Source organism: Cimex lectularius, unplaced genomic scaffold (genome assembly GCF_000648675.2).
Source record: "Cimex lectularius strain Harlan isolate CLEC.00 unplaced genomic scaffold, Clec_2.1 scaffold168, whole genome shotgun sequence".
Lineage (NCBI taxonomy): Eukaryota > Metazoa > Arthropoda > Insecta > Hemiptera > Cimicidae > Cimex > Cimex lectularius.
In genome coordinates, this window is record NW_019392902.1 from 594543 (window position 1) to 609976 (window position 15434).

At 34.4% G+C, this 15434-nt stretch overlaps 1 protein-coding gene across 1 annotated transcript in view; it reads right to left on the minus strand.

Annotated features, from left to right (window-relative positions):
- Positions 1–15434, minus strand: part of LOC106674224 — a 324578-nt gene that overhangs the window by 13291 nt on the left and 295853 nt on the right. Inside the window, exons 3-4 of the mRNA XM_014406835.2 lie at positions 7887–8022; positions 1835–1968 (exon numbers count right to left, since the gene is read on the minus strand). Coding sequence (XP_014262321.1) covers positions 1835–1968; positions 7887–8022 — 270 coding nt within the window. The remainder of the gene's footprint in view (positions 1–1834; positions 1969–7886; positions 8023–15434) is intronic.

Below are 15434 nucleotides of genomic sequence, written 5' to 3' on the forward strand. Positions count from 1 at the left end.
TCCAAAAATTTAATATTCAAGGAGTTCTTCAACTTCAAATTACCCGGTGCATCCTCTCTCTAACCTAAATGTGAAAGAGGACTGTTCCGTTATTTAGCAATAGGACCTCTTCTTGCCGAGTTCCGCTTGCGTTACCTGGGTACTCCTAAGCTTAGTGAATCCCAGCTCATTTCTCTTTTTGACTCCTATCGCCGACCACTCATTAAATTTGCACGCATTACGTGCCATTTAGATACTTTCAGTACAACAATTCAATTTTTAAACATTCTCACTTTTGCGTAAAAATGGCTTGTATTTTATTTGTTCCCTTTTGTCTTGCTTTTTTATATGTTTATTTACACAATATTTGTATTTTTACCTAGTTAAGTGTTACACTCCACATTTTGTAACTTTCCCTATTTCTCTCGCTCTCTCTTGCTTTCCAGAGCGAACAACTTCTGTTTGAAAAATCTGAATAAGTTTTCTAATCTTTCAAATCTCTAACATCCCTAAATTTGTGAACCACAGCAGGCAGAAGATCTAGCCACAGGGTTAAAAAGCTCATAATTTTTGGGAAGTCGGATGATGTTTTGCGCAAGGAAACCTGATCTAACAGTAATGAATGCCATCTTCGGAGAAGAAACTTTCTCTTTAATGTGACACACAAAATAGAGGCGAGGGGTAAGGACCACACCAAATACCTGTATCAATTGATAATCTCAATTTGAAATACTCCGTAGCACCATCTCTCCCTTTTTCTTCCCTTTTGTCTTGCTTTTTTACATGTTTATTTATACAAGATTTGTATTTTTACCTAGATCAATGTTACATTATGATTTTTTGTATATTTCTTTCTCTCTCTCTCTCTCTCTCTCTCTCTCTCTCTCTCTCTCTCTCTCTCTCTCTCTTTCTCTCGCTTTCTACACTTTTGTACATGAAACATCCTCAAATGAAGTCGATGAAGGGGATGAGTGTGAGGGGAGAAGAATATATTGTATTGTCAGGTCAACCTCTGGCGGACGGAATAATTCCAAGCTGTAACTACTTGTTCTTTTTTTTGTATTGTACTTATATTTAGGAAAGAAAAAATCATTATTATTATTATTATTATTATTATTATTAATGAATATTCGGAGATCGTTAGATGCGGTCTGGTGTGATGTATGTTTTAGAAAAACATTTTCTTTATCGTGTCAACGTTTCGAACTTTATTGAAATCATCTTCAGGGCCTGGGATTTATAAACATTGTTTAAATTTTACAAACACATGCAGGAAAAAAGTGAATTTATACAATGCTAGAAAATTTAGCATTAGCAAGTTAATCACTTTACTTAAATATTTCAGAAAGAAGTAAAACCAAAATAAAACCACGTGTTTACCCGTCAGACTATGAACAACAACTCGTATATATACATATACAATGTATTAATAAAATATTGATTAGTTTATTCACCGCAAACAAATTAAAAGAAAAACCCATCCCGTGGTACACCACTCTCCTTTACGATCTGATATGGATTATTCCGTCAATAATTAAATTTGTAATAGTAAATAATAATTTTAGCCAAAACCAGGGCAATTAAACTGTATAAATCTCTGTCTTTCTCACGCATTAATCGTGGAATAACTGGAGTATTCATTACTGATGGCAGGACGGGAAATTATTTCAAGCATAACACTATATATCATTGAGAGGACCAGCGATACAGCCAGTGTCGGAATTTATAATAACAGTTTTGAAGTGAAATTAACTCTGCTATTCCCTCTTATCTCGGCGGTACTCATTAGTCGTTTGTTTGTTGAATTATGCACAACTCCCTCCTTGGATTTTAAGTGAGACAATGTCAAATTTACCTGCATAGTATTGACGTAGAACGTCAAATTGGCGGCTGGAAAGGAGGATCTTGAAGTGCAGTTGGCCCGAATCTTCTCGCCAATGTTATATTTCGTCTTCTCGACCCTGACCTCCGGTATTGTCACGGGTTTTTCTGAAAACAAAGAAAGAAAGACGGATTTAATTGAACGTAAAACGAGACAAGTGTTTAAATTGGACTTGAAAGTCTCCAAGGCCTACCCGGGTAAACTTAACGGTAGAAGCATGGTTTCACTCCCATTAAACGTCCGGATAAGAATAGTGGAAAAGAAAGGGATGATTTACTGCTGCTATAAGTGGTATTTACACTGTGCTGAGATTTGTCGACGCGTATTTGTCCATCAATTATTATAAATTCTTGCAGAACTGAACAAATAGTTAATACCTTTATTCATATATGTTTATTTATATATTCATGTATGTTAACCTTGACAACGATCCAATTATAGTAAAATATAAAAACCGAACATTTAACAGTATTTTTTAGTTTGGGGTGGTTGAGGATTGATTGTATACAATATTTAAAGATACCTCAAAATCGATACAAATAACGACTGTATTTTCTGAGAAATTATCTATAACTTTCTCGACTTCGAAACGAACATGCTGACCTCTAATGTAAGTAAAATTATTAATAACAACTAGAAAATTTTTATATTTACAGTAAACTTCTAAAATTCTAGGATTTATTAAGCACTACTTCCATAGTATGATGGTATGCCATCATCATGCGACCCCAGTCTTAGATATTGATAGAACGATGTTTTTTGTAAATCTACTCGTTTTCTAGGGGACTTGACCTACAGCCGAAAAAAGAGAGCATACCCAAGAATTTTTTAGTCAAAGGGCATTTTTCCTTTACGGAATTCGGCTCTAATCTGACTGAAAGAGGCCAGCTAAGAATTTTCACTTTATTTATTTTCTTTATTCATCTATAAATTGTTTGGAATTAATTACAATAAATTCTAGGTCCAGATGTTGGTATTTAATAATATACTTTCCTTGGTTTCGTTTATTACATTTTTACAGTCATATACATACACCCTTAATACATATTACATTAGTACATATTTACATTTGGTAGTGGTCAAACAGAGAGGTTATCGCAGGGAGGCCAACGCTTCATTCGTCTGCGATGATCATCAGGTAATGTAATGTATTGCAGGTCTTTCACAAAAGTAATTGGATGTTGGCATATGTTAGAATGGAAAATTTTGTAGCCGGATTGTATCGAAATGAGTGACAGTCAGGGAAGTTGAAGGTTTTTTTTTTAAATCGGTGAGTGGGTTAGGTTGAGATTAAGGTTAAGGATAAAAGTGCAAACGAGGCGACCATTATTGGACTAACATTCTACTCCTAGACTTTCGTAGGTTCTGCAGTTAATTTGTACGATGGTCCTTTAATTAAAGGAAATGTAATGAGGGTGTTACGTACTTCTGCACTGATGAGAGTAGAAAAAGTATAGCCATTCTGAGAGGTTGTAGAAGGATTTTTGAGAAGATGAGGTTTTATCCAGGAGTTTAGTGAATGATCTGCTTGACTTATTTTGGAGAACATACTTCCAAGGAGAGGTCAGATATTATTAAGTTTTCAGCCTAAAAATAATAAAGTCAAATTGCTGTAGTTGAATTCGCTAATTGTAAAAAAGATGAGAAATTATATAAAATTGTTGTTATCATAGTTCCAGAAAAATGGGGTCTATTTTATTCAAAGAGGTATTCAACATTTAATATAGTTTCTTCCTTTGAACAAAGAACGTTGTTTCACATCATAATCCCTTACAGAATTTAGTCATTTTACTCTTGATAAAACTCGAGTTAGTAGTTTCATAGATATTAAATTGGTTGATGTACACCAGTACAAGGTGGCAATATCTGTAAAATTTCCACAGATTTTTCTCTCTCACTTGATAAAAAAGGTGGGTAAAATAGGATGGAGTTTTATTTCTACCATGCACTCTAATTTAACCTAGTTCGGAAAAAACATCCAATTTTCCCCAAATAATATTTTCTATTGTCAACCATCTTTAGCACTTTGACTGAATTGAAACTGCAAGAAAAACTATGGAAAATAGTCGTGGGTTCTTAAGAAAGTGATAAGAAAGCAAAAAGAGTTGTCGCTTCGACCATTAGCTTTGACAATAGCTTTTTTAAAAATCAACTTTAATAAAACTATGTTGTGTATTACCGTTATTATTACTACTGTAGCCAGTTCTGTTTATAGTTCGTTCATTTATTATTATCACTAAGTAATTCCTTTGGAAGTTGAAAGGAATTGTTAATATATCGCGTCCAAGAAAATTATTTTAGAAAAGTCATTAAATATAGTCAACAATTATTTTTAAAAAATGCAGAAAGCTAGCTAATTTAAACAAGTAAATAATTATTGATGTTGTTTTATTGTTGGCGCTGAAAGAAAGAAAACCTGAAATTTAAACAAAGAAATCTGAAATAAAAAATGGATCGGTTTTGCCAGGAATATACTTACAGGAAGTTTTTCAAGCTTTAAAATGAGACAAGATTGCTATAATTTGTACAATTTGAGAATTCTCAAGAAACACACCTTTCACATACCATTGTTTAAGTTTTACATTTATTCCTGCTTGGCTAATAATCTATTATTATTGATACCTAATAATCTATCAAATACCTTTCGGCAATACTTTTTTCAATAATAAAATTTTCAGTAGATTACCACTATCATCATATCGGTAAATTTAAGAAGGAAATTACATACAATCAAAAAAGAGTGGTGAAATAACCCATTGGCTGTAATCCAATGATACTACTAGTTTGTTTGTTTAATTAAGATTTAAGTGGCACTGTCACTGTCATTGTGATAGGAGATCCCGCAGCCATTGTTTCTTGAGTCAGCGAGGAGGGTTTAAGGGAATTTGTCAGGATAAGAGTTTCTCGATTTGAAGATTGATGGGTTGGAAGGGTTTTTTTGGAACCTGCGGTAACGGGAGCGTATTGCATCTTGGGTAAAAGTAATATTTAGAACTTTATGGGTAGTTTCATTAGACATATGCAATAGACCATCAAGGATTCTTCTTATGATCGGTCAATTAGGAACATGAAGGTATAGGAAAGTTTACTGAACCATACACTTCCAGCCCATAAATTCACGAACGCGTTAAGAAGAAGCCTTTCATTTTTGAGAGGTATGTCAGAGAGTTTATTCAGAAGAAAAGAATGTTTTAGTTGAATGTGGGGACTCAACGTCACACATTTTTAGATGTACATTCCTAGGTATTGCACCTTGTCCGCAATTGGGAGGGACCTGTTTGTGGAAAGTGAAGAGACTGGGGGGTGCGTTAATAGTGTGTGGTGATGTTGAAGGTTTCGAGAGGAACCGATAGGATCAGGGAGGATGGAATAAGATGTTAGCTATCAATACCTTGCTAAAAACGTGGGGCACAACACTAAGGTGAGGAACGACACCTTGACTAGGATAATATGATGAGAGGAAATTGCCTTCAATTACTCGAAAAAATCAATGAATAAATCAATCGCAGTAAAGTTTGAGGTAATAGGTGGCGGGTAGGGTAGGATTCTTTTGAGCATGAACAGCAAGCCCGGGTGCCAGAGTTGATCAAATCTTGGCGTACGTCAATTAAGGTGTAATTGTACTGCCATAACTTAAGGGCGGCGGAGATAACGTCTACGACGCGATGACATTGTTCGATAGTGGAGTGGCCGATGGGAAAACCTAATTGATGGTCAAGGATTAAATTTTAAGAATTTAAGATTGGAAGAATTTTTTAAAAGTATAATGTTTCCTAAACGTTTTTCCAAAATGGGTAGTAGGTTCTTGTATTGGCCTATAAGAAGTATGTAGTACAATATGTTCGTTTTTTGGTTTAGGGAATATTCGAAGAATTTCAAAGCTATTGGGTAGAAAGTGAGAAGAGAAGACGGTGGTTATCGTCAATAAGACTTCGGACCTTGATTGTTTCAGTTGACTCGCACGTCTTTTCTCACCTTCTCTACGAATAATTGTTTACTCATTTGTCACGTCAATGCCCAGTCCATTCCTACTCATTATAATGAATTCCTTCTATACTTTACCTATAGCTTTTTTCACATAATTGCTGTTTCCGCGATTTGGATCAAACCTAGCGTTCCTTCTAACTCCATGTCCTTGCCTAACCATTCCCTCCTACGACATGATAGGCTGGCCAGAACCGGTAGAGGTGTGGACATATTTATTCACAACAGCCTTGAAAGTCGCATACTTGAAACATTCCCTAACTCGACTCACGCCTGGAATTTATTTTGGCCAAAATATTCATCAGTTCTTACGATAAACGTATGATTGTACGACAACCTTTTTTGAGTAACATTTCAACCCACTCATCACACAGCCTCCTCATCTACTTGGTTCGACTTATTGCATCCTTTCTCTCCTCCCACGATATGATCCAAATTACATATAATATTCCCACCCAACGACTCTAACCCAAAACCATAAGCTTCCGCCCTCTTGATTCCCTTTATTTTAAAGTTTTGAAGCTTCATGTGGAGGCGATCGAGTGAGCCCATATTTACCTAGGCTCATCTAGCGATTCCATGGTCGGCTTCCTAACACCCAATCTGCTGATTATCCTTGATAAACAAGCTTCGTTAAAATCCTACACTATCCGTCATTTCCCAGCCCCATGGTTAAATGTCGAAATTAGAGCTCTAACTAAAAGCCTTAAAGCGGGAATAAAGCGCTTTCATCGTACCCCACTTCCCGAAGACCACTCCTCCTTCCGTAAAATTCGCAATAAAACCCATTATCCGTTGAACCAAAGCCTGATACTACGCCTGATATGGAATCTCCTCAGGAACCTTGGCTTGTGTTACCTTACCAACTCATTCTCTTCCTTCTCTGTCTCCCAGGATGAACAAAACTCCCATTTTGTCTCCATCAAATACCAACACCGAACTCTTTAATTATTCCCACTGCACCCCCCATCTGACTTTTACTTCTCCTGTTTATCCCCTCCTGATATCCTTGAGGCAATTGCCAAATCCCAATCCTAGGCCATTGGAGCCGACGGCATCCCTAACAAATTCTTTAAAATCTGCCTCCTTGTTATCCTTTCTGTCGTGCTTCATATTTTGAACTACTCTCTACAGAACTCCGTTTTTCCTTCAACCTGGCAAGAAGCACTTGTCCATCCTATCAACGAAACTTCCTAACCTTCTTCCCCTATGGACTACCGTTCCATATGCATCTTATCCAATCTCTCCAATCCCCTGGAGAGGTTAGTCTAAGCCCATGTGTCCAGGCACCTACAACATTCCCTAATGGCCTTATTCTTCCCCAGCACAGAACCCATTCCTTCCTGAACCTCACCCACAAACTCTTTTACCATACCACATTCTTTCATCAAGCCACGTCTCTTAATTACTTCAAAACCCTCATATATAATTACCTCCTATCCCTTCAAACAGATTCGTTTTCACAATTTTTTTAAATAAAAAATATAATATTTTATTTTAATGTTTTAGTCTGTTTGTCAATTTATTTAATTTGTATGCATTAATTTTTCCAGCCAAGAAGTTATTCGTTTTTATGCTGTTTTCACTTTGTTCTATTTTGCACTTTATGATTAGCGGAACTTCCATCCAGTTAATCTAGTTAGCATTTCAAAGCTATAGGGAAGAAGTGTACGAAAAACATATTTGAAATGTAATGAATATGATGACTATTTGATTAGGGGTAGTAATTCGAAACAATAAGGTAACCTTGCAGCCTTTGTTGATTTGATATATTGAATAATAGAATAAACGTCAAAAGAAAAAGATATAGGCGGCAGGTATAATGGGATGGGGAATGTACATAAGTTGTAGAAATAATGACAGGATGTCGGAGTGTGGATGGAATGTTGTCAGGTTGAGTCAAAGTCATTCGCTTTCTTCTTGACGGCCGTCGATCTGTGGAAGAGGGATAGATATTTTGCAGTAAAACAGCTGTATTTTAGCTGCTGCCCAGAGCGCCGATAAATAATAAATAAATCAATACTATGATAACATTTCTCACCTATGACTACAATGTTTGTCGATCTGATCACTGTGTGAAAAGAAGGAGCATCGGCCGACACTTCACATTTGTACAGTCCGGACATTTCTTTCTGGACGTTGTTCAGCGTTACCACGGTAGCATTGGACTGAAAAATCTGTAAACAAAAATAACTATAAGAATATTTTAAAAACAATTGAAATATTGTTGTTATGATGTTCAATCATTTCAATGATATACAGGGATCGAAATTATTGCTCAACTTTTCAAAAACTTGGATTATTTAAGAAACCGTTTGTGATAAACCGATACTACATATTTATGTAATTAACATACATAGTATGAAGTGTTCAAGAGCAATCTACTTAGACATCCGTTTCCAATAACGCCAATAAAGAAGAATTTTTGTGAAGGATTAAAACTTAACTGGAAGAATAAGAACATTCTAATGAGAGAATATCTGTTACTCGAGGCTACTGAAAACGAAATGAACAGGATATTTTTATTTCAACAAAAGTTCCAGAAAAACCTGAATATCAAAAAAAGATCGTGAAGGAGGAGGGTACTATGATGCGGGGTTTGGTATTTCTTAAGCGCTACAGATTTTTGGCTTGTACTTTTCGTAGGGTCTTAGTTAATTTCAATTTGCTCGGTTCTTCCTTTTAGAAAGAGTAGGTCATTGATGGTCATTCCTGTGATTCTTTTTTCGGGTCTCATTGGTACCCTCAGCTATGTTTCCATTAATCACTTGCTTTGCATCCTTAGCAGCTTCATCTTCTTAATTTCATAATCTACAAATCGGGTCATCATTGAATATATTCATGTCGTGATATTTTCTCGGATACCATTGACCGGTATTTAGGAGAATTATTTCCCAGGTTTTTCCCTGTTTAATTTACAGGCTCCAAAAACGAATATTAAGAGCCCATGGGCATGTACGTCAGAATCTTTCTAGAAGAAATTCACCCAATTGAGAGATTCCATAGAGCATATAAAAACAAAGACATAGTTGTCAATTCAGACAGTCAGGCCGCCATTAAATCAAATATCATCAGGTCAAAAATGGTGCTGAAATGCAAAACCAATCTAAATTGATTAACTGCTAAAAAATTTAATTACTTTCAGCGAACTTTTCCACAACAGAAAGTGCTTTAGGAGTACATGTTACACGTAGAAGAAATACAACCAGTAAAACCAAATAATTAAATCCAAAAAATAAATAAATTACTCATTGGTGTACTATAAGAAGAGAACGAACTATGTACATTTCGTGGTTCTGTTTCTTTATCATTAACTTTTTTTACTCCTACACACTTTTCATTTTTGGCTCGTTATTTTAGATATAGTCCTAAAAAGTAAACAATAATATTGGTTTTTAATTCCGAGACTGTTTTTTGGGTAATCGGTAGGGGTTTTCCTTTTACGTTTTCTTTGTGTATCTTTTAGAAAGTGGGAATATTATTCCTGGCAAAGGAATAGATTAGGTGACAAGATTAAAAAACATAATTCCGTGGGTGTCGGGTTGTCAACTTTGATTAACACGTGAAACCAATCAAGGGTGAAGTTCTGAGCTTTCAAGGGGGGGGTTTGGAGCCAATGATCCGGTTGATTGTTTGGCTCGTTACTGATACCTTTGATTTAGATTTACCTTCGCCCCTTCGGCCGGCTGACATCAAAACGGTTCGGTTCAACTCAGGCATTAACCTTCTCATGCTTCTCTCACTCCAATTGAGGAGGGTTTTTTTTCCTACACCAATTTAAAGTATCCTTTTCCAAACAAAAATAGATGCTTTTTGTTTATTCAAGATATTGAGGAATACATTAAAAAAATAAATATGTTCGACGAAAGTTTTATTCAAATCGATTTATTTTGCTTACCTTCACTGTCCTTCTGCTATCATTAAACGTGCTTAACGTTTGATTTAGAAAAACAAGAGAACGCTTTGTACTAAAAGCGACCCCTTAAAAAACGATTTATTTAATTTTTTAACTTTATAAAAAAACTATTATGAACATAATATTACTAACGATACTCACAGTCAAAAAAACCGAACACTCATATTTTGTTGTTTATTTCTACTACTGAACGCGTTGAAATAAACAACAAAATACGAATGTCTGGTTTTTTATCTTTAAGAATGTAATGGCATTTCTGGCATCTAACTTAAGAAGCTCTTCCATGTAGTGTCGTGATGAATGGATTAAAAATACTAAGTATAAATATGTAAGAACTCACAGTAAATAAATTCCGCTAAGAACCAATCCTAACAACTATTCAAAGAACTATGTGCAATAATAAAAAAAGTGGGGGATGTAAGTATAAAGTCGTAGTAACGTGAACACCTTTCCCTTACTTACGTCAGTAAATACATGCTCAATAGACAGAATTTTCAAATTCTGATGCACTATAAAATTGAGAATCCAAAGTAATATTTAAATTGTGCTAGGGGGCCGCAACGTTTTAGCCTGTCAACACTAAGGGTAATGTCCCGGGTCAAAAACTTGAGTCGCTGAACAGTTTTTTGCCTAAAGATCAAAATGAAAGATTTATACACACAAATTCAACCATTTTTTGGCAGTAGTTCTATGTGTATCTCTTTGTTTTTTAATTTCTTGAAATTTAATTGTTTTTCATTTAGTTCAATTAGTTGGTTCTTATCTTCGAAGCAGCGAGAACGAAAACAAAAACGACGGTAGAGTTTTAGCTGACGGATATACACTGTAAAAGCCTATAGTAACAAATGACTAGAAAACAGAAACCAGGAGAATAATATCAATGTTGCATCTCTCTTCGAGATAACAGGACCAATGATAATATACCATCTAAGCAAAAGTCAGAATTGGCGTACAAAAATTGACTCGTTCAGAAAAATAACTACTGTAAAGTTTTTTGATCTTTAGGAACATTATTCTCAAGCATCATCCAAATAATGAATTAAAACAATTTTTATTACAATTCTAAAATGTAATCTATCTTTATTCATTTTTATATATATTTCTATTCTTGAGTAGAAATATTTGAAAAACTTTTTTCAAATCTCAAAAAAGAACTATTATTTAAGATGCTGCCAACAATCATTCCAAAATTTAATCTACATCGTTTTAAAAGCGGAAAAACATTCCGGACGTTATTCTTTTGTGTATGGCTCCAGGTGTTAAACAAATAATTACATCATCAGCATAAAAAAACCACAAATTCCTTTTTCAGTAATAATAGTTCTATTTTTACCGAATTGTTCTCCACTGTCTTTTATATGCAAAGAAAACAGCAGGGGACTTAAGATTTCACCTTGAAGAACGCACTTTATCACTGTTATTTCTTTAAAATTGCTGTTTTCTGTAAAACCTTAATATATGCCAAGTCGTATAATTTCGTGTGATCTTAAACATTTACCTCACATACCTAAACCAAACAATTTTATACAAGGTTTCTCATGAGAAATAGAATGGTCGACAAAAACCGAGAATATTTTCCTTCTTTCCATTCTACGATTTAAATTTACAATAAACTAGAGTGTGAAGATACAGGCATGAAGCCTGGACAGATTCTCCCCATTTGTTTCTCCAGTAAAAACCCCTTGGATTTTGCCTATCGTTTAAGCTTTGTGTAGAGAATAAAGGTTCAAATGTTTACTTAATATTATGCAAGCTTTTATTTATTAATTGATATAATTAAAGGAAAAATGTATTTACATCATCTGAAATTTTGTATTCTATTTTAACAAGCTTATAACTGGCACAAATGAACGAACTGAAGCAAGCGTTTTATTTTGAGTCTTCCGTTTATATTATTTCGTCGGGAATCGAAACATTGTCGGCTTTTCGATCTCGTTTCCGGTGATATTATGAATTTCTCAGGCCCTAGGGTGGATAAATCAGCCGTCGCTTTCTTTCTTGAGAACCCGGCCAATAGACCCACGAAACGCATTTCACGCTGTCTCGAACTCTAACAGCTTTCACTCAAACTCAAAAGTGATATGTTAACAATAACTAAAGGAAAAAAAAAATCATGCCACAACCTTGAAAGGCTTTACCAATGTGTATATTATTTATAATTCCCACGACGAAAAAATAATTATGTGCATTTTATAGAAGGCTATATATTGCTGTAAGGCTATGTATCGGTGTAGTTTAGTTTAAGTTTGTAACGTCGGCCTGTTAACTATTAAATTTAATTTAATTACATAACGTTCTCTATAATAAAATACATTTAATTTTGTATAATGATTTTTAACTTTTGTTTTTGTTGCTTGAAGATTTTGTTTGGAAAAAATCGCAACAACAGGGCATTTTGCATAATTTAAATTGAACTAACATAAATTAGCATAACTGAAGCTCTGTAAAATAACTGGAAACTTTATAGACAACTTCATACGAAGTACCATCAGAAACGAGGCCATTGAACCCGAGTAACCTCAAAACGACGGTCTGTTAAAAGTATAACTTAATCAAATTTATATAAAAAATATTTTACGTATGCGTATTTTACTGTATTTTGTAGTAATCATTTTTACGGGAAATAAAATTTTTGTTAACCATCAAACAATTTGATTGATAACTTATTTTCAATGAAAAAATTGGTACCAATCTATACTATTCGAAAGATTATTAAATGAAGCAGTTCGTTAGAAATTCGCTAATATGTAGGAAATTTGAAGAAAAGATAGTGAATTTTCGAAATTCTTTTAAAGATTTTCCAACAGTTTTAAAGGTTTGTTCCAATGCAACAGATATCAGGTAGACTAAAAGGTTTTTCCGTTAAAATTTCATTGTTTTATTTTTTTACAGCCAGATGTCTAATTACATTTCATTTTCTTAATCTTTTAAAACAGCAGTAGCTTCAATACGCTATCTATTAACTTCATGAAGCCGGCCAGTTTTTGGGATCATAGATAATGTGAGCCTTTTTTATTCAAATGAAACATCTAGTGAATTTGTAAAAGACATTGAAAAGTAGTTTTTTTCCGTTCTTTTTATTTCTAGTTCGAGGAATTAAAAGCCTCTTATTTTTCTTTATTTTCAATTTAATCTCCTTGTGCAAATCGTTCATATAATATCAATCCATGCACGATTCCTCCACTTTTTCAAGTCCAAATACAAAAATTTTTTAAATGATATTATTGTTTGGTAAAATTATTGAAAGACAAAACAGAAGTAAACCTGTACATTAAAATATCCCTACCAAAGGAGCACGGCGCATATGATACAGTTCGGCCAGACAGTTTGTTTATTATGGTGTAGTGTTGAAGTAGAAATAGACAGCAAAACATTTCTTTTGTCATTATTTATTCAGTCAGACAATTTAACCTCCAACCCAAGAAAAAAAAGTGTTTTTTTTTATATTATTTTTTCATGTAACACTTTTTTGGCAGCTAAAATAAAGTTATTGGATGTTTCCTCAATAATGCTATATTCAAATACTACCAGACCTATCACTTACAGAACTAAAGACCAAAAGATGATATAAGTATGTACTTGGTATGTATTAAATAAACATATATTTGAATATAGTATTATTTAATAATATATAATATTATTAATTAGTTTTCTATTTATCACAAAACCCAATCTTATATCTTGTTAAGTGGACTACCCTGACAAAATTAGAAGCTATTGGAACAGACTTTTTATTAAATTTTACTTATTCAGAAATCGTGAGATGCGCTCTGGTGTGATGTAGGTTTCAGAAAAACATTTTCCGTGTTTCCGAAAAACATAACTCGTAGGTATTGATGATGGCAATCGTCTGTCTTTCGAGAATCGTTGCCGCCCTCACTCTGAAGTAGTGGTTGGTTAGATAGGATTTCAAATTTAGGGAATAAGGAGTGTAACGTTTCAGTTTATAAAGCATGCCCTGATGCCAGACCCAATCTAGATTATTTTACAAACGATTATTTATAGGGTTTTCAGTTGGTGTTAGTGTATTCAGTCACTAAAACCCACACGATTACATTCTCAGCTTATTGAGCGCATTATATACTCGATAACTCAATTCATACTCAACCATAAAGCATATTTTTTCCAAGTAGACAGCTAATCAATCACACGCTTCTGAAAAAGATGTTCCTACTTACGCTACTATCTATTCAGGGGAGTTGAAGCGAAAAATCCCCCCCTTTTTTTTTACGAAAGAGTAAAAAACATCCAATTAAACGTGAAGATGGGTGGAATTCCACAAGAGCGGCGCCCTCAAAGCAATCCGGCCAAATATTTCCACCCTTTTGTGCCCGGAAAATAAAGAAAGGGAAGGAAAGAGTTAGTGGTGGCTTGGAGGGGGTACCGGGGATTGATTGTTGTGAGAAAAGCTCCTTACACGCTCGGCAGGGAGTTCGCTCATAAAGGCTTTCACATAAACAGGATATCCAGCCACCGGCAAATCCAAATCTCAATATATATATCAAACGCCTCTCAACCTCTCCTACCCGCCCTTACAAACACTTCCAGCCTTTCATGCAAGTTATTGTTTCCAGCAATTCCAAAGCTCCAGTCGGGTTTATTGTTACTTGATTATTTCCCTCTTGTCTGGCACAAAATGTAATATATTGGTTCGACCAGAATGTTTCTATGAACTATTTATTAGTTGATATTGCGATGTTTGATAAAGAAACTTGTATCGGATGTATTTTATTATTTATCATGGCATTTTGGATATTTAATGTTTCAACAAAGCTTTTTATTGTTTATTTGTGGTACTCTTTTATTAATACTTTTTTACTCAAAAATTTATGTGCGAAAACGTGAATGGGTTATTTATATAAATTTCCCTTACCAGCAACATTAATATTTAAGCGTATACATGGTGTCTTGTAACAGACGTGACTGATGTACGTACTTCATGAGGATATCCTCAATCTCAAATTGGGCGAAAAAGACTCTATGGTCAAAAATATGTTTCAGAGGTTAATTCAACCGTCCAAAGCTTTCCATCAAGCCCTGTGTATCACATTAAACATTAATCCGACATTTAATTCAACCACATTAATGGAAAGATGAACAAAAAACATGAGATTCATTTGTTGAAATGGAAATTAGTGTGGCTCACAGTGCAAAAATTAGCTCAACATTTTAGTTTTCATATCAGTTGATTGCCTTTTGATCAGTTTATTGTTAATTTTTTAATTTAATTAATTCTAAACATACAGTTTAACTTCAATTTTTGAGAATTTAACACGTTCTTCTTTTATTACCATATCCATTTCTGTTGCTGTAAAACTTGTCAAACAAATATACCAAAATTTTACACAAACAAAGCATACGCCAACATGATTTTTATGCATGGTTTTGCTCGCGAGGACACCGAACTTCGTACGTCAATTAAGGAAATGAGAATGCGTACCAGTGGGGTCGTTGATGTGAGAGATATGGTACCACTCTTTCATTGACGGCCGCGAGTTCGATCCCTGCCTTATCTAATGGAGTTTTTAACAAAGGTAGTCAGTACGTCCTTACAAATCGTACCAGGACTCAGGAAAGAACTAGAAAAACTGGTTGGTGGTTTTAATCTGGCCGCCAATAACATATTGTTTTTTGTTTATTTCCGATGGTCATCCAACCACGGATAAGTGAAGC